This window comes from Salvia splendens, chromosome 2 (genome assembly GCF_004379255.2).
Source record: "Salvia splendens isolate huo1 chromosome 2, SspV2, whole genome shotgun sequence".
Taxonomy (NCBI): Eukaryota; Viridiplantae; Streptophyta; class Magnoliopsida; order Lamiales; family Lamiaceae; genus Salvia; species Salvia splendens.
Genome location: NC_056033.1, coordinates 30,597,338 through 30,622,931, shown reverse-complemented (window position 1 = coordinate 30,622,931; position 25,594 = coordinate 30,597,338). Strand labels below are relative to the sequence as shown.

The 25,594-nt window shown below is 37.2% G+C and overlaps 3 protein-coding genes across 4 annotated transcripts; all 3 read left to right on the top strand.

Moving 5' to 3' along the window:
• Nucleotides 1-5,556: 5,556 nt before the first annotated feature.
• On the top strand, nt 5,557-19,871 carry LOC121792159 (transcription initiation factor TFIID subunit 2-like). Its single transcript, XM_042189993.1, has 26 exons — nt 5,557-5,966; nt 6,337-6,469; nt 6,699-7,031; nt 7,608-7,763; nt 7,861-7,927; nt 8,671-8,870; nt 9,056-9,209; nt 9,391-9,475; nt 9,556-9,647; nt 10,707-10,832; nt 10,914-10,967; nt 11,314-11,382; nt 12,507-12,604; nt 12,694-13,041; nt 13,145-13,232; nt 14,047-14,172; nt 14,259-14,315; nt 14,750-14,829; nt 14,918-14,960; nt 15,837-15,923; nt 16,170-16,259; nt 16,451-16,509; nt 16,673-16,763; nt 16,861-17,023; nt 17,223-17,406; nt 18,118-19,871. The coding sequence occupies exons 2-26, from the start codon at nt 6,345-6,347 to the stop codon at nt 19,688-19,690; spliced, it is 4,548 nt and encodes a 1,515-aa protein (XP_042045927.1). The 5' UTR covers nt 5,557-5,966; nt 6,337-6,344; the 3' UTR covers nt 19,691-19,871.
• Nucleotides 19,872-21,064: 1,193 nt separating this feature from the next.
• LOC121778167 (casparian strip membrane protein 1-like) lies at nt 21,065-21,814 on the top strand. Its single transcript, XM_042175470.1, has 3 exons — nt 21,065-21,285; nt 21,380-21,503; nt 21,599-21,814. The coding sequence occupies exons 1-3, from the start codon at nt 21,065-21,067 to the stop codon at nt 21,812-21,814; spliced, it is 561 nt and encodes a 186-aa protein (XP_042031404.1).
• A 384-nt stretch (nt 21,815-22,198) lies between these two features.
• On the top strand, nt 22,199-24,808 carry LOC121764471 (small RNA-binding protein 11, chloroplastic-like). Of its 2 annotated transcripts, none has more exons than XM_042160488.1 (4): nt 22,199-22,416; nt 24,015-24,083; nt 24,185-24,264; nt 24,345-24,808. In XM_042160488.1, the coding sequence occupies exons 1-4, from the start codon at nt 22,257-22,259 to the stop codon at nt 24,453-24,455; spliced, it is 420 nt and encodes a 139-aa protein (XP_042016422.1). In that variant the 5' UTR covers nt 22,199-22,256; the 3' UTR covers nt 24,456-24,808. The 2 variants fall into 2 exon arrangements, with proteins under 2 accessions (XP_042016422.1, XP_042016419.1); XM_042160485.1 differs by having other exon boundaries at nt 24,158-24,264.
• Nucleotides 24,809-25,594: the final 786 nt, after the last annotated feature.

Below are 25,594 nucleotides of genomic sequence, written 5' to 3'. Positions count from 1 at the left end.
ATAGTCAGAAAATCCGAAGCATCGAACGACATTGTATCAGTCGATCCGCAATAAAAAATCCAATGGGTATCTTTAGGGCCTATTTGGGACATGGAGGAACAAGCTAAGGCATCAAAGGAATTTTTACACGGTATAGTAGGTAGGTTTGTGAATTTTCTAGAACTTTGGGGTGCAATCTGTAAGGTTTTTTTTTTGTGTGGGGGTCGGAATGGAATATTCGCGACTTCTGGGGGTGAATATTGGGTGGTTTACGGATTCTGGGGTGGTTGTGTAATAAATGGGTTTTATGGGGTAGGATTTGGGAAGTCTTTTTGGCTCGGGGGTCAGGGTGAGATTTCGGAGAGTGTGGGGGTGCCGGCTGAGAGACAGATTTGGCTCGGGGGTCAAATTGTGGTTTCTGGATTGTAGCGGGGTCAATGTTGGGTTTTTGAGACTTGGGGGTTTTTAAGGCGAAATTTCTGTCTTCCACTCCAGGAACCCTAGTCGTCGTCGTTGATCCCTTTCCAGTGGGGACCTCGGCCCTTGCCGCCGTCTGTCTCTTGCCGGTGATGATTTCTCTCGTCACTTTACCTTCTGACCATATTCGCGCAACCGAGGCCACGACTTTCTCTTTAGGTACTGCCTTTTCTCGGTCGCCGCCTCCACTTATTCTGGTTGAACCGAAGCCGCCCGCCGAGGAATCGGCGTAGGTGGCTCAGTCTCCGGTCGTTACGGCTGCCGCTGCTCTACTGCCGTTCCGATTTGTGCCCCGGTTCTGACGAGCTTTCTTCATCTCCTCCCACCACTCCGGGAATTCGCGAAGATGAAAACACGTTTCATTCGTGTGTTTCTTCCCTCCACGGTGGGTGCACACCATTTTATTCTTATCTTCTTCCCGTCGGTAGGGTTTGGCAGACGGCGGAAGTGGTGGATTAGGGTTTTGGCTTCGGTCGAATACTCCAAGTCCGACGCCGATTCCTGGATCCTTTGATGTGGGATTCATCAGTTGCTCGTTGACACACTCTCGCCTGACCAGTCCATACGCCTTCCTTGTTGTTGGTATTGGGTCCAGGTTTAAAATCTCCCTTTTGATTTTGCCATATCGATCATCTAGCGCCCATACAAACTGGTATAACCTGTGTCGTTGAATGTGTTGGTTATATTTTTCAACGCTGGATGGTGTATCCATTGGATTTGGATCCCGAGTGTCGATGGAGATCCATAAATCTTGAAGTTTCTGCCATAGGTTTTCTAATGACAGATTCCCCTGTTTCAGACTGTAGGCTTGTCGGTGTAGATCGGAGATTTGAAATTGATCAGCGCCGCTCCCGTACGTAGTGGCCAGGCTTTCCCATAAGTCGTGAGCCATTGCGTACTGGGATACCTCATTTACAAGACTGGCGTCGATATTGCTGATTATCCAATTGAAGCAGCAATCATCTCATTGTTGCCATCGGTTGTAATTTGGGTCGGTTGGTCGTGGTGGGTCTGAAACTCCAGAGATGTGAGACGCCAAACCTTTTCCACCAATGGCCCGTCTCATTAGCTTTTCCCATAAGGGGTAGTTGTCCCCATCGAGCTTGGTGGTGATGTGTACTTCGCCTAGTGATTCTGGATGAGATGAAGGCTCCGGGTTTAACGGCTTTTGAGACCCATTCAGTCTCAGAAATTCAACAAATTGTTCTGCTGAGAGGGTTATTGATTGATTGTTGTTTGAGGGGTTTCAGGACTGTGGTCTGACATTTTGTTGGTTGTTCTGTTTGCAGGTTCAGAAGGTTGGGAAATGTACCAGGACTGTGATGATATTTTTCTGAGTCTCGATCCCGGGATAAACCCGCTCTGATACCATCTTAACGATGGTGATCGAGAGAGGTGGGATATTGCATAATGGCGAAAAGAAGTTTTAGAGAAGAAGAATCATGTATTTCTTGTATGTTCAATGATTTACATATCCCCTCAATTTATAGTAAAGTCTTCTCCTTATCTAGGTAAATATCATAAATTGTAATCAATCTATTCTTAGAGAATTATACAATTGAATCAATCACTGATTTTCCATAATCTTCTCTATTTGTGGGGATATCCCCTATGATTTGCTTCGACATTCCCATCCATTCACTCTAAACTTTGTAATTGATGTTTCACACTTTGGATCAATGATATGGCTTGAACAATATTATGATCTTTCCTTTATAACGCAGTGGATAATTCATTGGCTATTCCCAATAAATATTTCATCAAATACAAAGTGAAAACAAACTCGTAACTATCCATCATTTCGATCATTTAGTGGTACTTCTGTTAGTATGAGAAGTAGCATCGTCACATACAACTTCCAACACTTTCTCAACCAAAGACCACATAGAGTATATACGAAGCAATGTAAAGTAATTGAGCCCCAACGGGTGTCTTCATGTCTTACCAAACTAGTTTCTTGATTTTTGCCTATTTTAATTATCACTTTTCTATTATTAAGTTGTTCAATAAATCTGTCATGTTGCAACTGCCTAAGTTGGTCCTTTTTCTTACAAGATGCCCCAACCATATCCACAATCATGGAGACATAGCTAAAAACATCATTCATTACTCTAATACCCTTAGCAACCGCAACAACAATTAATTGGAATTGATGAGAGAAATAGAATTTTCTTGAAATATTAAAGATTACAATCCATTAAACTCACCCCGCATATTAGAAGCTCTGTCGTATACTTGCCCTCTCACTTTAGATAGAGATAAATATGCTTCGTCAATAGCGCATTTCAAAGAATGAGAGGATGTGTCGGTTACATCCACGATCCCAATAAATCGCTCAATCACATATCTCGACGCTTGGAAGAAGGTACATCATATGTTTAAATGGTCGGGATGCACCCAATCCTCCTTGGACTCCACCGATAAACGGTTGAGGTTGCTATCCAACGTCGGCGAGGACGAGGTGGCAAGCCAGCTTGCCAGAGCTCACTTGGATAGCTCCGCCGCCGGTCCGAGCCGTTTGCGACATCGTCTGTAAAGGACGAAGGCGGCAACGGCTAGCTGTCGTCGCTTAAAGAGCCAATCCTAGCCGACGGCTCCAGCTCCCGTGCCTCTCCTCCCTGCAATCCCTCCTAACCTGAAGACGTTGTTTAGGTATTTACCGACCTATCCCGTATGACTCCCGAGCAAAGAGTCACAAATACCAAGAAGATTAAAGCCCTCAAGGTGCAATTGGGTATATACTCCCCCTCCCACCTGCTTGCCGCCTGAGGTTTAGTCTTATTCCAAACCCGAAATATGTACCTTTTAATTTTTCGAATTTAAATTACGCAATTCTCACATTTTCATATATAAATTTAAATTTTTAAGATTTTAATTGTGCTTTTTTTTTATTTTTAGGAATGTGTGGTTGTATTTCGGGTTTATTAATGTATTTTATTATTATGGAAGTGTTTTAGTAATTGAAGATTTTAATTGAAGTATTTTATTATTATGGAAGTGTTTTTAGTAATTGATTGTAATTTTAAATAACCCATACGCATGCCTTAGCTAAGAGCACGATTGGGGGTATTGTGCCTTAGTTATGAGCACCAAATAAAAAATGAATAAAAGTTGGACGGTTGAGGATGCTCTCACAAAATTAGTCAAATCATTCGCAACAATTTATATATTATAAGGGGCACTAGTCCTAATTTAACAGGTTTCCATGATTCCACAAATCAGCAATTACTAGTGTTTTGAAATTGGATTGGACCGATTCTATCATTTATGCCGCAAACTGGTACCTGTTTGATCCAATTTAACATATAAAATCGTTTGATTTTTGAATAATTTTGAATCTGCAAAACCATTCGGATCGACCATAAACTACAGACCACTCTGACCGGTTCAAACTATTTTTAAATATCTTCATGATATCACTTAGGAGTCATTTGGTTATTAAGATATCCCAGGTTTATAATTTTTGTCTTAACTAATCAGGCTGTTTGGTTACTTATAAATATTATCTGGTGGCCCGTTTTTACAAGCGAGGCCCGCACTATTCATGTTGTTCTCAGCATATACGTATCAACATTTGGTGGGCTGTTTATTATCTTGTATCGAATTGAGTGTCAGATAAGCTCATTTTTTGTTCCAAATACCCTTCCTCAGTTTGGCATTTTGAATTTCAGAAGTGAGGTCAAAGTAAGCTACAAATCGCTACGACGAGAAAACTGGTCAGCGCTAAGCTACTCCATTTTGTCCTTGTGTTTAACTAGGTGAATTCTTGAATTTAATCCAATTTATGCAAATTTGTGAACTTATTTAATGGATGTTGGTGGATTCATTTTCTAGACCTAGTTTATGAAAATGAAATTCTTTTGTGGGTTTGTTATTTTGCAATTTGACAAATTAATACGATTTCAAAGTAGGCAACCTGATTTCATAAATTTGGGGGAAAGTTGCCAATCTTTTTCGCAATCTACTAGAGAAAATTTTGAGCTTTTGCTTAGTGTGGGCAATTATTCATTTTGTGCCAATTTAATCTTGGTTTTTTTTGCTGTGGGTTACCGCATTCACTGCGGGCCATTGTTCATTTCGTGCCACTTGCTTGCATTTGGTCGGAATTTTAAATTGTGTACTAATTTCTTTCTTCCGCCCTTTAGACATTTCTTAAAATTTTGTCTGTGCAGTCAATTCGAATTTTACAGAGGAACATGTTACCATTACAGAAAAACCAGAATGAAATTTCAAGTCGAAACATCATGATACGTATCCCGCAATGAGCAAAACAATGAAGGAAACACACAAAAATATCGACAACCTAGAATTCGTAACCTCGGAGAACCTTGCGAAGTCGCCGCTTTTTGGAGACAAATTTTACACCCAATGAAAAACCCTGCGATTTTGCTAAAAAATAAAGAGGGAACTACATTTTATATTGCTGCAATTTTGATATAAGAATAAAACCCTAAGGGCATAAACGTCATTACATCTTATGTATCTCCTGAAATAAGAATAAGTATTCATTAAATAAGTTAATGATGCAACCAAACAAGTGTTATGGTATGAATAATTGCATCTGCCGATTATAAACCAATTGGAAGCCCGACCATACTATAAACCCATGATGAGAACTAAATGACTCCTTAATTAGTTAGATTTTATTGTCCCTCCCTCCCTCCAACTTTCACGTCTATTCCAGTTTCTCTTTTTTCAACACAAGAAGAGAGAATATACTTCAATGAAGTCTTCTCCCTAGTAATAAAATATTATTTAACTCGAAACTTAAATATAAAAATAAAGTCTTTCACGGAAAACTCTCCCCAAAAAAAAGTCTATATGGCTTGAATTATGGTACCCTAGTTTTGACGAACATATGATGAATATTGGGTTCAAGAAGTCAAGATAAGATAGTTTTGTGCGTCTACATAAAATCCATGGGAATTGAGGGACTGAACTGAACTCTTACAGAACCTAGGGGACCTGAATGCAGTTCCTGTATAGATGATGGACCATTCTGCAGTTTCCAGAAATGTGATGGACTAAACTGTAATTTCGAAATATTGAGGGAATGGGTTGCAATTCTGGAAAACCCTCTTTCTTTATTCTTTCCTCGCGCGATTCTGATTCAGAATTCTCCACTGCCCTTTCCTCTTCTCTCCCTCCGTCGGAAACCAGCCGTCGTCGTCGCCTTCCGGGAACCAGCCGTCGTCGCCGCCTTCCGGGAACCAGCCACCGTCGCCGCCTGCCGGGGACCAGCCACCGTCGCCGCCTGCCGGGGACTAGCCACCGTCGCCCCCTGCTGGGGACAAGACACCGTCGCCGCCTGACGGACTGGCCGACGCCTTTCCAGCGGTCTCTCCCTCTCCGTCACCGGTGGAATTTCCTCAAAACTCGAAAATAGTTTCTTCTGTGAAGTCGCCAGTGACATTCTCTTCTCCGAAATCGACAATATTGGCAGCCTTCTCTTCTCTAAAATTGTTTCCCTCCATGGATTCCGGCAACATTCTCATTGCCATCTTCAACCGGTAAGAATTTTCTGGTCTGGTGTTTTATTTGCCTTGTATTTGGAGATTACGTTTCAGATTTTTTTTCAACTAGGATTTTAAGTGTTTGGATTTGGTTTCCCTCTGTTGTTAGGTTTATACTCTTATCTCAGCTACTTTGTTTTCTCCTTCTCTTTGTACTTTATTCGTTTCCTACTTTATTATTTACTACTCCTTAATTTAATTCACTAGAAACTACTATCAAAATTCCTATGCCAAAATAGAAAGTCTCACTTAGGGCTTAGGCTGGGACAGAGGGAGTACGTATCAATCTAATTTCGAATTTATTCCTTTCCTTTCTTCCGCAATTTGTTTCAGTGTTTGACAATGCATGCATATGCTCTACCTGCAGTTGTTAAAATGGCGAAGGCTAAAAAGGCAAAGAATGAAGAGCAGAGAGATGGAGATAGTAGTAATTCGGAGGCAGTTGTCAAGCATCAGAAGCTCTGTCTGTCCATTGACATCGACCGCCGCCGAATCTATGGGTCTTTCTCTTGATTTCAACTCTTTTTGTTGTTGAATTTCTTTGGGTCCTTAGGTAGCTTGTTTGGCATCTGATTCTGATTTAGTCGGGAACTCGAACTGTACTTTCTCCTTGAAGTTAATTTTTTTCTTATGAAAGAGAAAAAAAGAACTGAATGCGAACTGAGTGAAAATTTTAAGACGAAAAAGATTGTAACCTTTTTCTTTGTGTTATGAAATCTGCAAATTCAGGTACACAGAACTTCAAATAGCCATACCAGACAATGGAATAGTGGGTTTGCATGCTGATAATTTGGCAATCGAAAAGGTTACAGTTGATGGAGAGCCAGCGATGTTTGAAGTCTTCCCTCACTATCAGCATCTGGACTCAAAGGATAGATGGTCTGTGGTTTCCTCAGCCACTTCAGCTGCTGATGCCTCTGGGTCTGTTTACTTGTCATCCCTAGAGATCGAATTACTTCCAAATTTACTGATAATGTGTAGCAAGACCACTAAAACGGACAACAATCAAGAAGAATATATCCAGGTGGACAATGGTGAACCAACTTTGGCTGATGCTAACAGGTTTCGAAATTATAATTCATCTGATGCTTTTACTTTTTATATGGATGCTCTGTTCCATAATTTCTAATTCTTTAATGTGTGGATATGATCAAGTTGTATGCATGCCATGTGATGTGATCCTAGTGTGATCAAAGTCCCATTCCTAGTGCTTTCTGATAGATACTTGTAACGAGACAAAATAATAGATGAGATTCATGATAAATGTTTAGTCATAAAGTTCTAAAATGCATATATATTACTCTTTACATTATACGTTGAAGATACTTGGTTCCATATAGAGACTTAATAGTATCACCATATTGCATCAGCTAGATAAAAATATCAACTTATGTGCCAAATTGGTGCAACTGAGTTCAACTTGTGCTGTCTAGATTCTAATTTGGGCACTGGCTTTATAGGACAAGCAATCTATTTTTAGGTTAACAATTTTCATGTATGAATTAGCTGGTTTCTTAATAAATAGTTCTCCATGTCTCCACTTCATGCAAACAGTTCTAGAGTTTGTGTTCAAGTACATTGGTATGTTCTTTTTCTGATAGTCTTATGTGATTTTGTTGCTTCTTACTTATCACCTAGGCCGGATCAGAATGTGAAACTTGTGCGCATAGAATATTGGGTTGAAAAAGCGGAGACAGGAGTACATTTTAATGGCAATGTTTTGCATACAAATAACCAGTTGAGACGTGCACGGTGCTGGTTTCCTTGTTTGGATGAAAGTTTGCAGTGTTGCTGGTATGTGCAAGGCAGCCAAGGCTAGAAGTACTTGCCAGCTTAAATAATTTCAATAAAATGCATTCTAATGCTTACAATATATTATTCTGTTGTTCAGTTATGACCTTGAATTTACGGTGGCCAGTGATCTTGTTGCAGTTAGCTCTGGAACGTTACTTCATCAGGTGAAGGATAAATTGATAAATATTGAGGGAAAAAATTCAAAGAACTACGCATATTTCCTCTTTCGCTAGATAGATAAAAGGATGTTAATACTAATTTGGATTACTGGAAAATTTTAAATTGAATTGTTCTTTTCATTTATCTTGCTGTTGAGCGTCGGCTGTCGAGTGTTATCATATGGAAAAATGGGTAAGCTGGAGACATCTCTACGTCCCCAATGAGGGATTTTTATATATACTCTGCTAAGATTTCTGTCCATCTCTTTACATATGAGATGTGACTATCCTACCATTGAGCTTCTTATTACTGGCTATCATAGCTGTTCTGCTATATGGACTGGCATATTAGATGTTAAATTTAGTTGTTTAACATGAAAATTAAGAGCTTGCTTGGTGAATACTGCTGGGACAGGAATGGTTGTCTTGCGATTTTTGGGAATTATGAGATAGAAAAGTTTCTGCCTTTAGCATTTGACCCTTCATTTAACTTGTATGCTCTGAAATTGTGTTTGAACTCTGTTTTTATTTATATGGCATTCCCTTAGTATATGAAATTGCATTTCATATTGAGATATAGATTATATAGAATAGAGATATCATCTTGATGATCTAGTGGTTCTTCCTCCTTGCTTGAGTGAAAAAAACTTCTTTGGAGACTCGCTTATAATTCTTGAATGCTTTATGCTTTTACAGTGCCACAATATTTGCATTTGTTTAAAATGTTACTGATGAATCTTCCCTTGTAGGTGTTGACCAAGGATGATCCACCACAGAAGACATATATTTATAAACTAGATGTTCCTGTAGCTGCTCAGTGGATTTCTCTGGCAGTTGCACCATTTGAAGTTCTTCCTGACCGACATCGTGGGTTGCTCTCATTCTTTTGTTTACCTTCTAACTTGTCAAAGCTGCAGAATACAATGGTGTTTTTCCACAATGCTTTCAGGTATTGCCTTTTACTGGTCTTCGTTGTCTTGATTGTGGCCCCTTAATCATATAACCAGTATTTGAAATTCATTTATCTCGTCAGAGTTTGATTGCCAGTTTAAAATAATGTGAGTGTATTCGGCACTTGTAATTTCAGCCAATGTTATCTGATCCAATATTAATTTTCTTCGTACTTTTCACCAGCCACTATGAGGATTACCTATCTGCACCATTTCCATTTGGATCATACACACAAGTGTTCATTGCTCCTGAGATGACAGTATCCTTATGGAGTTCAGGAGCTTCTATGAGCATCTTCAGTTCTCATCTTCTGTTTGATGAGAAACTCATTGATCAGGTATGCTTATGCAATGGTTTCCTTGTAAGCTGCAAGTAATTTATACTATAATTTTGACCATCCCGCTTTTATTATGTTATTAGACCTTTTCTAGCTAATGAAAATCAATGGAAAGCCACTCTGATCAAGTTTTCACTTTTCCCTTATTATTTCTGTTTCCGGTGATGGGTCTTCTTCACAGACTATAGAGACAAGGATTAAACTTGCTTATGCTCTTGCCAGACAGTGGTTTGGAGTATATATCACTCCTGAAGCTCCAAATGACGGTGAAATACTAATTCAGTTATTTGTACCAACAAGTATGGAAAATCTCTATCTGATATGGTTGCTGTAATATTCCTGTCAGAGTGGTTGGTGGATGGTCTTGCTGGGTTTCTCACCGATTCTTTCATTAAGAGGTTTTTGGGAAACAATGAAGCGCGCTTTAGAAGATACAAGGTTCAATGATTCTTCAATACCACTTAAATTGAGATTATATGCTTTGTTACATACATAACTTATATGTAATACTAGGGGTGGGTTGATACGAGATATCGTATCGAAAACGTTGTATCGTATACCGTATCGAAAATATCAATATGAAAGAATTTCATATCGTTATCGTATCGAAAGTTTCGATATATCGAATTTCGATATGGATAATATCAATATCGTTATCGTATCGATATTTCGATATATCGTACCGAAATTCGATATATCGATATATCGAATTTCGGTACGATATATCGAAATATTGATATCGTATCGAATACCTGTATATCGAAAATTATAATTTCAAAACTTAAAATTCACACAAAAATTAATAAAACTTCAACACAATAAAATTAATAGTGTTCTTATCTCCATATCCATAATCAAAATACAATACAACCAAGGACAATTAAATGGATTTATATATATTTATAATTTTAAATTTTAATATGTATTGAATTTCAATATGTTTCGATATACACGATATATATCGTATATTCGATATAAAACGATATATCAAAAATATCGATATATATCGTATATTCGATATAAAACGATATATCGCGATATAAGGAAATTCATATCGTTATCGAAAACTTACGATACGGTATCGTATCGTATCGAAAATTACGATATATCGAAAATTCGATAATTTTTCGATATTTTTCAATACGATACGAGCGATATATCATTTTTTCGATATTTTTCCCCAGCCCTATGTAATACGATTGCAAAATGGCTGATAATGTGTTTCTATGACGGGGAACCTCTTACTTTAGAAGTAATGAAGCCCTGGAAGTCACAATGCTTCTTTTGTAAATTGACCAAGAGAAATGCCTATTGACACATGAACTCCCCCGAAAAGATATTGACTTTTACATGAAGGGGTGTCTGTACCCATAGCTAATAGTTGACAGCATCATTCAAATACATTTTTATCATTGTATAAATATAAATTCCAATCTCAAACTATCACATAATGTATACACTGTATTAAATTGGCCAATTTACAATATAATATTGCAGGCCAATTGTGCTGTTTGCCAAGCAGATGATAGTGGCGCTACTACCTTAAGCTCCAGTGCTGCTTCTAAGGATTTGTATGGTACCCAGTCCATTGGTTTTTATGGAAAAATAAGATCATGGAAATCTGTAAGTCCTATTTGATCTGTTAAGAGATATTTTTCATTTTACCTGTCATGCTTTTGGCTTAACTCTCTTTCTTTAATGTAGATAGCTATCCTTCAAATGTTGGAGAAGCAGATGGGTCCGGAGTCCTTCCGTAAAGTAAGAACCTGGAAGCTTGAAATTAGATATATGAAGCTCTGTCCCAGTAATTGCATGTTTGTGCTCTTTATATTTATTTTTGTTCAGCAATGCTTTCAATATGCATACTGACATACTTACAGAGACAAATGTTCCTTTGTTGTAGCATAATACCGACTGTCTCCTATGATACTATCTATCTTCTCAAAGCCATAAGTTTTGCTTGTGGGCCTAGATGTTAGGGTAATTGGTTACTCTCAGATAACCATATCCTAACAGATCTATAAACCCCAAGATCTGGTCTTCTTCTTGAGTATCTAGCCTTTCTTTATGTTCGTGAGTTTATGATAGTCTTCTCCATCCACAGATTCTGCAGAATATTGTTTTGAGGGCTCGAGATGGTAACCGCTCTTTGAGAACACTGAGCACCAAAGAGGTAACTTTATAGGCTTTTTGTTCTTATGTTATTGCTTTATTTGTTTTCATGCTCATTGCATTCAGTCATCGGATGGTGCAAGTAATTTATGTAGCGTAATATAATTCTTATCCTGGAGCACATGACTTCAAGGTTTAGTTTTTCCTCCTATCCTCAAACTAAGCTGACTTAAATACCATGTCTTAAAGCAACAAAATGTTAGTGCATCTTCTAGTGGATAGATGTTATAACGCTGGAGGAGAATTTTTAGCAAGCTGTTTGTTCTCTAGCTTAAAGGTTTCCCATCCAGTGTACTTTTGAGGATGTCTACTCTTATTAGAATACTCAGTTTCTGTTTTTTTTCCTAATCAAACATCTATCATATTAGTATATGACAGTTCCAGATATCCTTTCATGGCATATATCTGCAGTAAAATATTTAGATCCTATGTATTCTTTTGATTTAAGAATGCAAGCAAAACAATATTGCTTGTGCAAGACTTATTTCCTCTCCTTTCACAACTTGAACATCTGTCTTTTCTTTGCATGTACTCCCTCCCTCCGTGATCAAATGACCCAGTTTTCCTTTTACGTCCTCCCGCCAGCCAATAGATATCCCATTTCACATTTACTATTTTTGGCAAGTGGATCCCACATTCCACTGACATTTTATTATAAACCAATATATAGAAGTAGGACCCACCATCCACTAACTTCTTTTGCCCACTTTCTTTACAAAGTCAAATAATTTCTTAGAACCCTAGCTGGTAAAAAATGGGATATTTATTGCTGGGCAGAGGGAGTATGTTTTTAGTTATTGTTTGTACTACATTAAAACACTTGCAGCAGAATACTTGTGATTTACCGACTACAACTCATTGTTACCAATGCATCTTATTGTAACGAACATATCTTATATGTTAAAAGTGATTAATATGTTACTCTAAAGACTTTGGATTTGTTTCTATAATATTGCTTTCACTGCTTCATCTTGCTATATTATGATGGAAGTACGTGGCCAGCTTTCATCAATGTCACACATCTCTCTTTCATGTTTCTTAACTTCACATGTATATATGATTCACTTCTTGGGATCTTATTATGCTATTGTTGATAATTTTTATTCTGACATTGTTTGATGGCAGTTCCGTCACTTTGCTAATAAAACTGGAAATCTTGAGCGGCCATTTCTTAAAGAGTTCTTTCCTCGCTGGGTTGGATCTTGTGGTTGTCCAGTGCTGAAGTGCGATTCTTGCTGTATATGTACTGTTTTGATTGTATTTCGTCTGTTACTGATAGTTTTTTCTCTTAACTTCCCTTTATTCTACTTAGGATGGGATTTTCCTATAACAAAAGAAAGAATATGATTGAATTAGCTGTTCTGCGGGGATGTACTTCTAGACCTGATTCTTGGGTAGGCATTGATAATATTAATCATGATTCTGAAAATCGAGATGGCGTAGTTGGGTGGCCAGGGATGATGAGTATACGGGTGCATGAGCTGGATGGCATGTATGACCATCCTTTCTTGCCCATGGCTGGTGAACCGTGGCAGTTGCTGGAGATTCAGTGTCACTCAAAACTTGCTTCAAAGCGCTTCCAAAAAACTAAGAAGGGCACTAAGGCTGATGGTTCTGATGACAATGGTGATGCTATGCCCATAACTGATGTGCGACCAAAGTACGTGTATTGGTGTCTTATGCCTTTACGCAATCCTTTCTAACCCAATCCTACTGTGTGATATAGCCTCTTGCTAAGATTGTTTTTTTTATGGATACAACAGTTCCGAGTCTCCCCTATTATGGCTCCGTGCTGATCCAGAAATGGAATATCTTGCTGAAGTACATTTCAATCAACCTGTGCAAATGTGGGTGAGTGTAACACTCAGATCAAAACCCTTACTCCCTCTGTTCCGCCTAAATAGAGGCGTTTCATTTTCTGCACTCATTTTGAAAAAATAATAATAAATAGTTAAAGTAAGAGAGAGATTAATCTAGAGAAGTGTCTTTTAACATGTTAAAATCCTTCATAACCTATTCTTATATGTTAAATTATTCAATAAGTCAAGAATTATCAAATGTCATTCTTATCCAATGTCATAGTTATTTTTAGTAATTTTTATACTACTGGTAGTATTTAATCGTGTTTGAGTTTGTATATTCCAAAATTCTCCCAATTAAACATTTTAGAAATATGGGTGATTTTTCTCATCATGCATCCCATTTGAACTTCTTTTTGAAATGTATAGATGTTAAATTTTATGATGTCATATGATTTATATGGAGTATTCAGTTATTGTGCATGTATATACATTATAACTATAAGATCCTTAAAAGTACAACTTACGATGATAATTTTCATCTATAACTTTTTGTCCTATAGCCGGTGAGTTAACCTGAAACCAGTCTGTTTAAGGCCAGGGTTGGAAAATTGTAACCCGATAAAATTCCAACCCGAATAGCCCGCAATCCGAGTAGGGTTGACCTGAAACTCATGTGGGTCGGTTTGGTTGACATCCCTTGCCATTATTAGTACTTGTGTAACTAGTATGAACACGATATCATTCTCTGACAAGGTATCAATTATAAGAAATGTAAATCAGTTGCAAGAAAATTGGAATAAGCCTGTAATCATTCTGTGATATTTCTCTGATGCAGGACCTTAATGCTGTTTTATTTGCTGCAGATAAATCAGTTGGAGAAGGATAAGGATGTTGTTGCTCAGGCACAAGCTATAGAAGTATTAGAAGCATTACCACAACTTTCTTTTTCTGTTGTTAATGCTCTATATAATTTTCTCTGTGACTCCAAGGTCTTTGTCCTTGTACCCCACTCCCATCTCTATTTTAGTCTATCTTTATCTATTTCTGCTCAACTGTCGTTTTATTTCTCATTCAGGCTTTCTGGAGAGTTCGCATACAGGCTGCATTTGCGTTGGCTGCTACTACAAGTGAGGTATTTTTAATGCCATTTCTACTTTGTGAAAACTTTGATTATTGACCATTTCTATGTATTGAACATGTATATGTCTAAACTTTTGAGATCAATGACTGTCAAGTTTCTTTTGCATGTCTTATGGTTATCCATATAATGTTAGTGGACTCCTATTAAATTCTTTTCCAGTGTCCTTATTTTCAATCTGTGCTTGTAGGAATAAGCTATTTTCTCATATGCTCTGTGTCAACTTCGGTTGTTCCATTTTGTAATGGAGCACATCATAAATGCAGGGTCTTGCTCTAAGTGATTGTGTTGTGACATTATATTATATTAAAATAACATTGATCATTTTTGTCACTGTTATTCTCTGGCAAGGAACGTAACTTGTCACATTGTCATTCTAATAAATAATTGGTTTTCTTTTATTAATTTTTGGTTTACTGTCTAATCAGGACACTGACTGGACTGGCTTGCTTCATCTAATAAACTTCTATAAAAGTCGTAGATTTGATCCAAAGATCAATCTTCCCAGGTATATTCTTTAAATTATATCAGGAATTCAAGTAAATTATTCAATTACCTGGTCAAATTGTTAATTGCATGCTCTTCTTTTTTAATAGGCCAAATGACTTCCATGATTTTCAGGAGTACTTTGTACTTGAGGTAATGCACTGAGGTAGGCTGTGATGTTATTCAGATGAAGGCACTGAATTTTATAGCAAATTAATCTTTTGTGCAACTAAAGCGAGAATTTATTTAAGTCACCATTTAAATATATTTCTCCTCTATGATGAACTCTTATAGTCCATTTTACACTACCTTTATATCCTTATTCTTTGCTTCTCTATATGATTCTTGCAAGTTTACTTGCACTGAGTACTCTCACAATCCAACATCTGGCCTGCTTATTTTTAAACCTTCAAGATTGTTCTATTCCAGTCTTCCATATCATTGTTGATCACTTGATCTTCGTATATTTTTGGCATCCTGATCAAGTTTGAAGTACATTAGGCATGGTTACAAAAATAAATGTAGGGCTTGCCTATTTACCCACCCTCTGTTATTCATATGTTTCCATTGTTTGGGGCAATTTATAAGTTTCAGTAACTCTGAGGGTTTTTTTGTTGCCCCTTAATTATGTCTATATTTCAATCATGGTTCTGTAAATGTGTCTCTATCAGATGAAGAGTTATCTATAATACCTAGGGTGCCTGTTTAGGCCAATCTATCCACCTCTTCTTTTTGAAAAATATATTGAAGTCCTTTTCTGTTTCTTATTTCTGTAGATCTTTCATGTGTTTTCTGGTTGCATATTAACTTGATGTTGACTCCTCTGTGGAGCAATGTTGTTTCTTCTCAGGGTTATATATCTGAGTCTGATTTTATCCAGCCGGAGAACTATTGAACACATATTTCTATTGAATTGAAGAAAATCTCCAACTAATCAATAAATGAAGAAAACCAATATCGCCTTATATTCCAATACAAATAATGCTGACAACATTTCATTATCCAATAAGACTCCTACTTATTTTTCAGGCAATACCGCATGCAATAGCTATGGTCAGATCGTCAGACAAGAAGAGCCCCAGAGAAGCTGTTGAGTTTATTTTGCAACTTCTGAAGGTAACACTGTCAAGAATATGCACAAGACTACTCTACTAGAATATCTGAACATTTGAGATGCCTATGTGCACTGACTGTGTGAATAACGTACTTATAAGTTAGTATATGGTTGTAAACTGGGAGAACTGAACTGTAGATAGTTTTGGATTATTGTGATTTTGATGATGAAATCAATGGCGTCTGACTTGAGTTTATGCTGATTGTTCCGATTATATTACTTTTTCCTGATTTTTGTTCCGGTTGTAGTACAATGATAACAGTGGGAACACATACTCGGATGTTTTCTTGGTAGCTGCACTAGTCCAGTCTGTTGGCGAACTTGAATTTGGACAACAGGTATATGATCTGATTCACATCAGTAATGTTGCTTTCTCTTATTGGAAATTTGATTTTATTTTTCCATCGTCTATGTTAATTTGTTCTGTAGTACTATTCTACAGTCTGTCTTCTGTATCTTTGTAATGCTGTTAATAACTAATTTAAGAGGGATGAGCAATACTTTGACTTATCTGCTTGATCTTGTACAGAGTGTAGTCTATTTACCCTCCTTGCTGAAGCGTCTTGATCGTCTCTTGCAATTCGACAGGTACAAATTATAGTTTGTTGGTTGCAAGATATCATTCTCTATTTATTTAATTAAGAATTGTGCTACAAGCCTAAACCCCTTTGTTTTTAATTTGAATAACACATTATTTGTTATAGACTGAAAAGTGCATGTTATATTAATTTTCGGAAATTTCAAACAACAGGTTGATGCCAAGTCACAATGGGATTTTGACAATCTGTTGTATCCAATCACTTACTCAAATGGCACTCAAACTATCAGAATTTGTTCCTCTTGTAAGTTTTTCCCTGCTATTTGAATACTTACCCTGCTATTTGATGTGTGCTTGATTTGATGTATTCATTGCTAACATGGCGTCACCGACTTATGCAGGAAAATGTCGTGGAACTAATTAAACCATATCGAATATCAAAGATGTGGGAAATTCGAATTGCTGCAAGCAGAGGCCTAGTCGAACTTGAATTTCAGTGTAAAGGAATAGATGCAGCACTGAACCTGTTCATCAAATACCTTAACGATGAGACATCTCTACGAGGTTCATGTTTTCTTTGGTTCTTTATCCTATGATTCTCTTGTTGTTTGTGTCATCTATCTATTCCTTATTTGACATTAGAGTTGTCGTCCTTGTGTTGTCATAGACACATAATCACATGCGTTAATGTTGGCTGTTTTTGTATATGTTCGTCAGGTGTGCATGGTAAGCATTCTGAATCTGCTCATATTATTTTTTACAGGACAAACCAAATTAGGTATCTGTGCTTTGCGCATATCGCAGATGATTAGTCAATCCAATGGTGACAAAGGTGTAAAGAGCGACACACTTGTTGCACTCTTGCGCTTACTTGAAAGTCCTCTGGCCTTTAACAATACTATGCTTCGTCACTACGTCTTCTGCATTCTGCATGTTCTTGCCAAAAGGTGGTCAAACTTGCATTCTAGTATTATAATAGTGAATTAAGTCTGGTATTTTGCTATTTTAAAGCTCTTTATAGCTAACACATGTTGTTGCTAAAACTGGTGAATGCCTACTATTTTAAGTACTTTAAAATAACTCAGCAACGGAACATAATGAATAGGAAAAAACACGGTTAATCTCTGAAAATGCCTAAAAATGAGGTAACAGCCATATGACCTCGCTGGTTAGTTGATATTATAAAACCTGCTATTTGTGGCATATAAGAAACTGCAGTATCAGCAAAGAATCAATTGGTTAAGGGCACTCATTACCTTAATTTCTTGTTTAGTGGAACACTGGTCGAGATGACCCTTTTCTCTGCATCTCGTCATCAATAATGACAGCGGCCAATAGGCCTAAGTGCTTGGGCTCTATCATTGGTTAGTCAATTAGATGAAATATTGAACATGGCTGTCTTATCGTGATTTATTTTCATGAAGAAAAATGAGAACGTCAATTACATGTTTATCATCCGCTGCTAATTTTCTACTTTTGAAACAAGAAATCACTTGCGTGATAAGAGAATCTTTGAGTTGTAGATTTATCTTGAAAATATTAGTCGTCTATGAATACGAAATAATGCTTTAAGTTATTCAAAAGCAATTGCCATCTCCAATTTGATGATTGATTAGTTGTTTTTTACTCATTACTGATATGATATCTTATATATTTAGGGCTCCAACACTTTACGGGGTTCCAAGAGACGAGACTCTCAAGATGGGACATACAAAGACCTGTAGCGAACTTAAGAGCATTTTTGCTGCCCTTATCAAGCAATCCAAGACTCCCGAGCCTTCGTCTGCCTCTGATATGCCGCTAAATCTGTTGGCTCCAGAAGGTTATACAGATGGAGACACTTTTGTGGAAAAACATCAACCGTTTACGGCAGTCCCAAATCCTGCAGTCGATAATTCTGAGGTTCAGGCTGTTCACCAGACAGCAGATCCTCCCTCTGATGCTCCTGAACAGAGGAACTCAGTATTGCATATTTCTGATGATGAACCCACAATGATGCCTACAATGCCCTTGCCCATTGAAGGTCATCAGCCAATTGAGCAAGTTCCCTTGCCCATTGAAGGTCATCAGCCAGTTGAGCAAGTTTCTAACTCTTTAGGCAACATTTTCATTGACACGGAGGAAAACACCAACAACTTGATTGAAACCGAGGCGTTGGGAAAACCAGATACTTTCTTTGATACTGAGGCTTCCAGAAGAGCCGACATGTCACTTACCAACCATCAGGAAACTGAACCAGCTGGCCTTGTCCGTCATGATAGTATGCCCACTGGAGATGCTACTCGTGGTCCTGATAGTGTTTCCATCAGTCGTGAGGTGAAGAAGCCAAAACTAAAGATAAGGGTCAGACAGTCTGCTGCATCTAGTCGGGCCGAAGATCCAGATAGAGCCTCTAGTCGGGCCGAAGATCCTGTTAGGAGTAGAATCTTGAATGCTCAAGATGGAAACAACGATGCTGATCATGGACCGAGCAGTTCAGTTTCTGTTGACGCGCCACATAGAAACTTTGGCGAAACTATCAGTACTGGAAATCAAAACTTTGAGGATGCCAATTCATGCCATGATGTTGGTTCACGAGTGACAGCCAGTATAGGCCGTGCAAAACCCACGACTGATGATGGAGAAGAACTTTCTAAGGAACTACAGTGTACTGCAGATTCAAGTAAAGTTTCTTTACCACTCGCTTTGGATGATCATCGCTCTCCTACCTCCACTAAGAAAAGTGATGGAGAGCCACAAGCAAGTGAGAACCATGTAACCGCTCGAGACTCCAGAAGGTACGATGGTGGAGGTAGTTCAGCTCCCACTGATATCCAATCCCATGGTAAACACAAGGAAAAGAAGAAAGACAAGGATAAGGACAAGAAGCGAAAAAAGGATAGGCACCACGATGATCCTGAGCGCAAGGAACAGAAGCGCCAGAAAAAGGAAAAGAAGCGAAAGGAGAAGGAAATGGCAAAACTTCTCGCTGAAAAACCCAAAACTATGCCTCCGATACAAGAAAAGAGAGTAGAAGGTGTGGATCATCACCCTGCCGGAGTGGAGTCGGTGAGTAAAAAAGAGCTGCCGGAAACTAGACAAGGTACAGTTGGTGGGGCAAAGGAAGTAAATAACAAGAGTGTGTATGCAAGTAATGTAGAGCAACAAGTGGCGGGTGTGAGCAGAAATGATGGGGGCTCAAGTTCAGCGCCGTCTCATAAAATTAAAATCAAGTTTAAGCGTAAACAATAACTTTGTAGATGCTGGAATCATTCATTTCCCCCTTTTTTCTAATGCAAATACTATCTAGATTTACAATGTATTGTTTCGGCAAATTATAACCTGTGGTCATTTTAGACTTTGACCACATAAGTAACAGGACAGTTAATGATTCTTCAAATATTGCAAACGATTACACACTTTGTTTGTTAAATGGCTCGTCTGTAGGAACTAGTAACCTATGAAGTACAGACGATGTTATTGTGCAGAGAATCAAATATGAAGACAAAATAAAAGATTCGGGAATAGCCAACAGATGCTATAGTTTATGCATGTTTAACAAATGCAAGATGCCTCTTAGAATAGGAGGATTACAATCTGTGCTCTATATGTGAAGATTCTTGCTACTTTTGTAAGACAACAGAATGAATGAATACAATAGAACTTTTTCCAAGCATCAATACATGTCTCTGTTGAAATTTTGGTCTGGACTATAATCAGTCAAATCCTCCAATACAAAACAGATCAAACCCAAAAAAGATTGAACATGGCATTTGTGATTTGTGTGTTGATTGTTGGGCCAACTAGGATAACTATCAAATACTACAGACAACGAGCAAAAATGACCGAAAGAGAGTATTACTCTGTACACATAATATAATTTGATAAATAGTAGTAGTACTATTAATTATGTATGATTAAACAGATGAAGTGGTATTGTTGAATGATGAGTCAGGGAAAGGCGAGGCGGATCTACTTTGTAACTACATATTCTCGCATTTAGTGGATTAGTTTTTTTGTGTTAGTTGACTGATCCGACTAAGAATAATCATGTCTTAACTTCCACCACATTCTCCACCCAAAATTTAAAATAGTTGACCCTAGTTTTCACTTTATCTTCTCGAAAATATTTGAACTTGAATATTTTACTTTATGAAACACAAGATGTTAATATCATACTCCCTCCGTCCAATAAAAATATGGGCAATGAGTATGGTACATGAATTAAGAAAAAATTGGTAAAGTAAGAGAGAAGAGGATAATGATAGTTAAAGTAGAGTTAATGGATAGTGAGACCTACATTATTTATAGGATATAACTTTTCAAAAATGAAATGCACATATTTTTGTGGGACATACGAAATTGGAAAGTACAGATATTTTTATGGGACGGAGGGAGTATTATAATAAAACATTTTGGGCATACGATATACAAAATTGTAGTGCATGCATGAGTTTATAAATTAATATATACTAGTATTAATTAATTTCAAAGATATTACTTATATACAAGTTATTCACTTGGTTGCCACTCTGATATAAAAATCAATCAACAGTCAAACATGAAAGCTGAAGTAGTTGTTTGAAACAGATTGATAATTCAGCATTTTGTAAAGTGAATGAAGAAATGGAAGCGAAGATAGCAGAAAGAAAGAGAGAAAGGAAAGATAAATCAAGGCTTTTGGCGCTGAAGAAGAGCGTGGCCATTTTGGACCTGGTCCTCCGCATAAGCAGCGCCGTGGCAGCGTTGGCCGCCACCCTCGCCATGGGAACCACCGAGCAGACTCTTCCGTTCTTCACACAGCTGTTCCAGTTCCGAGCCAGCTACGAAGATCTCCCCGCATTCACGTCAGTCTAACATTTTCATTCATCGAATTTCATCCCAAGATGAGTCATCTACCCTATCAAACATGCTTAAATTTTTTTTTTTGTTTTTTTTCAGATTCTTTGTGATAGCAATGTCAATTTCTAGTGGCTACCTTGTTCTATCAGTGCCTTTCTCAGTAGCTTGCGTAGTGCAACCCCTTGTTCCTGGGCCAAGGCTTCTCTTAATTATCTGCGATACAGTAAGTAATTATAGTAATTATTGAAAATTATAGTAAAACAATTTATTGTAAAAATCTAGTAATATAGTAGTAATTCTTTTCGGTTGTACTCCTAGTTTATAGTGACTTTTCTTACTTCGGCGGCGGCTTCATCGGCGGCGATAGTGTACCTTGCTCACAACGGAAACTCCGAGGCCAATTGGCTGCCGTTGTGTCAGCAGTTTGGTGATTTCTGTCAGAGGATCAGCGGAGCGGTGGTGGCGGGATTCGTTGCGGTGGCGCTGCTTCTCATCATGGTGGTGCTTTCCGCTCTCGGCCTAACAAAGCATTGATCTCTTCAAATTCATATACAAATGCGATTTACAATTAGTTTTGATTTACATTGTTTGTATGTATGTATGATGTAATTATCCCATTTTCTTCAATTCATATTTATGTTGTGTTCTCATTGATTCTTGATACTCGAAAATAGAAATCAAAACGAAATGGAAATCACATTTGTATATTTTCAGTGTTATTAACACTTTAATAAAATCTAGCAAAGACAAAATAAATATCCATCCAACGATGAATTGCAGTTCAATTTAATAAAACATTTTTCATCAATATTCACCAAAACTTATTTTTATTTAACAAAATTAACTAGACGCAAATTCGGTCCCAATAAATATGGAAATTTTACACAGGTAGGTTGAAATTACATAAGAACCCCATATTTGAGGAACCTAAATCCTAAAACCTCTGATAATTCTCCAAGAAATTGATACATAGACGATGAAGCCATCGACCATGGCGGCCATGAGGAAACTGTCAAATAATATAATATTTTCTTCTCGTCTGCCAAAATTCAGCTCTAATATTTTATCACCATCTTCAGTAGTTCCACCCCTCGTAATTTTCTCTAGAGGCATAGCATCCAAGCTCTTCGTTGGAGGTATACCTCAGAATTGGCAACAAATTTTGACCAAGTTGGGGCCTTTTTTTTATTTCTTACAGAATTTACGCAACTTTAATGTGATTCTTATATCAATCGCCTTTGCTTCGTTATATCCAATTGATTGGGGTTTATGATGGTTTCTCTAAAGTTCAATTTCGGAATATGTTTTATTTGTCTGGGGAATGATGATATAACTATAAATCACTAAGGACTCGACTCTTGTCTGTAAAAGCAAATTTAGGGAGGGATCGGTTCATTCCTTGAGGATTTGAAAAATGTCCTTTCTATATTTTTTTCAAGTGTATGTGACTTGGAGTTTTGGGATGGAGATCACAGCCATTTGTTAGATATATACGGTTAAATCTTGCATTCATATATGTATGTATAGTTCAAGAGTAATAGTGGAACTATAATACTCTACTCTAAGAGTCTAGTGGCTGGCAACAATGGGATTCGTTGCAGGTTGAAACTTTCAGTCTTTGTCACATTAGATGGAGCTTCTTGTTACTCTCTCAATTCTCTTTATTCTGTCTAGCGGCTTGATATGTCAAGGTTTTTCTTATATGAATGTAATACAATTACCTAGATTACACAAACAGCATGTAGTGTAAGCTCCTGGGTTAGGTTATCCTCGGATTATGGGTGTCAAATGCAAGACAAGCTAGTTTCCAATCAATGCACTTGTGCTTGAGCTTGAAACTATACATATATATAATCAACCGGGAGCTTGGGTTCAAGCATACCAGGTTAAGTGAAAGCCTGAAATTAGGTATCCCTTCCCTGCAAATTCCTAGCCATTAGTTACTTAATCTCATTGGATCAATCACTTGCAAGTTGCAACTGTTAAGCTCTTCTCGATGATTCAGCCACCAATTCTGTCCATCTGTCATCAATATAGTCCATGATTATCCACCCCAAAAAATCTAAATATCCCTTCTATGGTCAACAAATCCATTGGAATTAGTAATGCTTGCTGATTATAGTTCTGAAAAGTTCTCAACTTTTATGATATCTTCCTGATTATGATGGAATGAGACCTAGTCTTAATTTATAATTTGGTCAGATTAAGTGAAAGCATACAAGCATCAATAAGCTGTCAAGTGAAACCAGTTGAATCTAATTTAGGCTTGAGCCTTGTTCTTGGATTTATATGCAAATATTACTTGTTCATACTTTAGAATCTAGTAGGCGTGCTTGATTTCATCAATTTCTGTCCAGTAATATACTAAGTGTTTGTAAAGCGTTATGTAGTTGTACTCATGACATGCCTTGCTTTCCAGAGCATGGCCAAGTGTAACATACACTGAAAGTTGCTCGAAATATACCATGCTTATCACATATAAAAGCTCTGTGCCTAGTTGAGCATGTCCAAGTCCATTTTATCCTTAATATGATTAACTTATGTTAAGAATGTTTCAGACCCTCTTTGTTACTTGTGACTTTGATACACTTGGCTATAAGTTGTTTTTACACAATTGATAATTAATCTTGATGCCGTGTTGTTTAAACCAATTCCACCTAATCTCACTGGTTCGCACCTATAATTGATTCTAGTTTCCTATCCAAACAAAGTGTGTATGTGTGTGTTTTGGCAGGCCTTTCATTTTACACCACCGAACAGGGGTTGTCCGAGGCATTTTCTCAACATGGTCAAGTTATTGAAGGTATATTCTCTGTGACATTAGCTTAGCCTTTCCATTGGCCAGCACTCTTGACTTGATTACATTAATTTTTCCAGCTAAAATTGTGATGGATAGAGTCTCAGATCGATCTAAGGGCTTTGGATTTGTGACTTATGCATCGGAAGATGAAGCTGAGAAAGCTATTGCAGAAATGGATGGAAAGGTTGGCCTGGTCTCTCTTCTTTCTTTTTTCCCATTCCAACTTTTGCGGTTCAATTTTAACACTACTACTGCTTGCTGCAGGAACTCAATGGGCGCGTTGTTTTTGTGGATTATGCTAAGCCAAGGTCAGGGGGTTCCCGTAATTCGATGCCAATAGCTAGGGGGCCTCCTGAACCAGCACCAGAAAGTTGATCTCTCGATCAACCAATGTTATGTGACAAGTTAAAAGCATCAAACATTGTGACAATTCATTACAATACAAAGAACACGCCAGATAGTTTCGCAGTTATGAAAGCTGGTTTGGTTCCAGAAACTAAAATACAGCAATGTTGGTGATTGACAGCCGAGGTAACTTTAGATTGCTTTGTAAAATGTTTCATTTTCTTAGAATTTATTGATTTTGCAGTAAGAGACTACTCATTTTGGCATTCAGTTTAATGAGTTGGAAAGTAATACTACTAGTAAATGATACTTAGTATTTACGTTGTGAACTATGGTAGAGTTATTCCAGAAGTTGAGGTGATTTTTAATAATTTGCTGGCTTAGTCAAATTTGTTATTTGAAATTTGAGGATTTTTTTCAAAATTGTCGGTGCATATATTGGTCTGACTGTGGGGCAATTTTTTTTAAATATTCATGATATGCTGATACTCTATATGAGTACCGTAATCGTTTGATGCACATTTAGCATTGTATGTTTTGTTATATATTTAGTTTGATTCAAAAACCTTAAAAATGTTAGTTGACATTTTTAAATTTACAAAATTCACGAAAATCAAAGCTCGTTTTGTTTGTTTTCTTTATAATTTCAGATAAAGAATAAAATAACTAAAAATGAATAAACCGAACTTGATTTTTATGAATTTTATAAAATTTAAAATATTAATAACATTTTTAATGTAGTATTAAATCAAACTAAATGTATAAAATAAAAAATATAATGTTAAATGTATATCAAATGAGAATGATATTCACGTTAAGTATTCAAATATAAGGTGTTCACATAAAGTAGGACATTTCTCAGTCTCACTACTACTATATTAGTATCAAGTTGATTGAAGTTAATTCAATAGGGGTGTTCGGTTGGTAAGATTAAATCTCATGATTAAATATGTATCATGTTTTGTTCATATGATTGAACCTTTTAACTTAATTCTAAATGGATAGTCTCATGATATTAGTCATGGCAATCGAACGCCACCTTAATGAATGATGGGAGAGTGATTGATATTTGTGGCAAATAACGATGAAAATAAAATAAATGTATGTGTAGCATTTATTGGTGCGGTCCAAAACGGCCGATTATTTAGGTGAAACGACACCAAACGTGC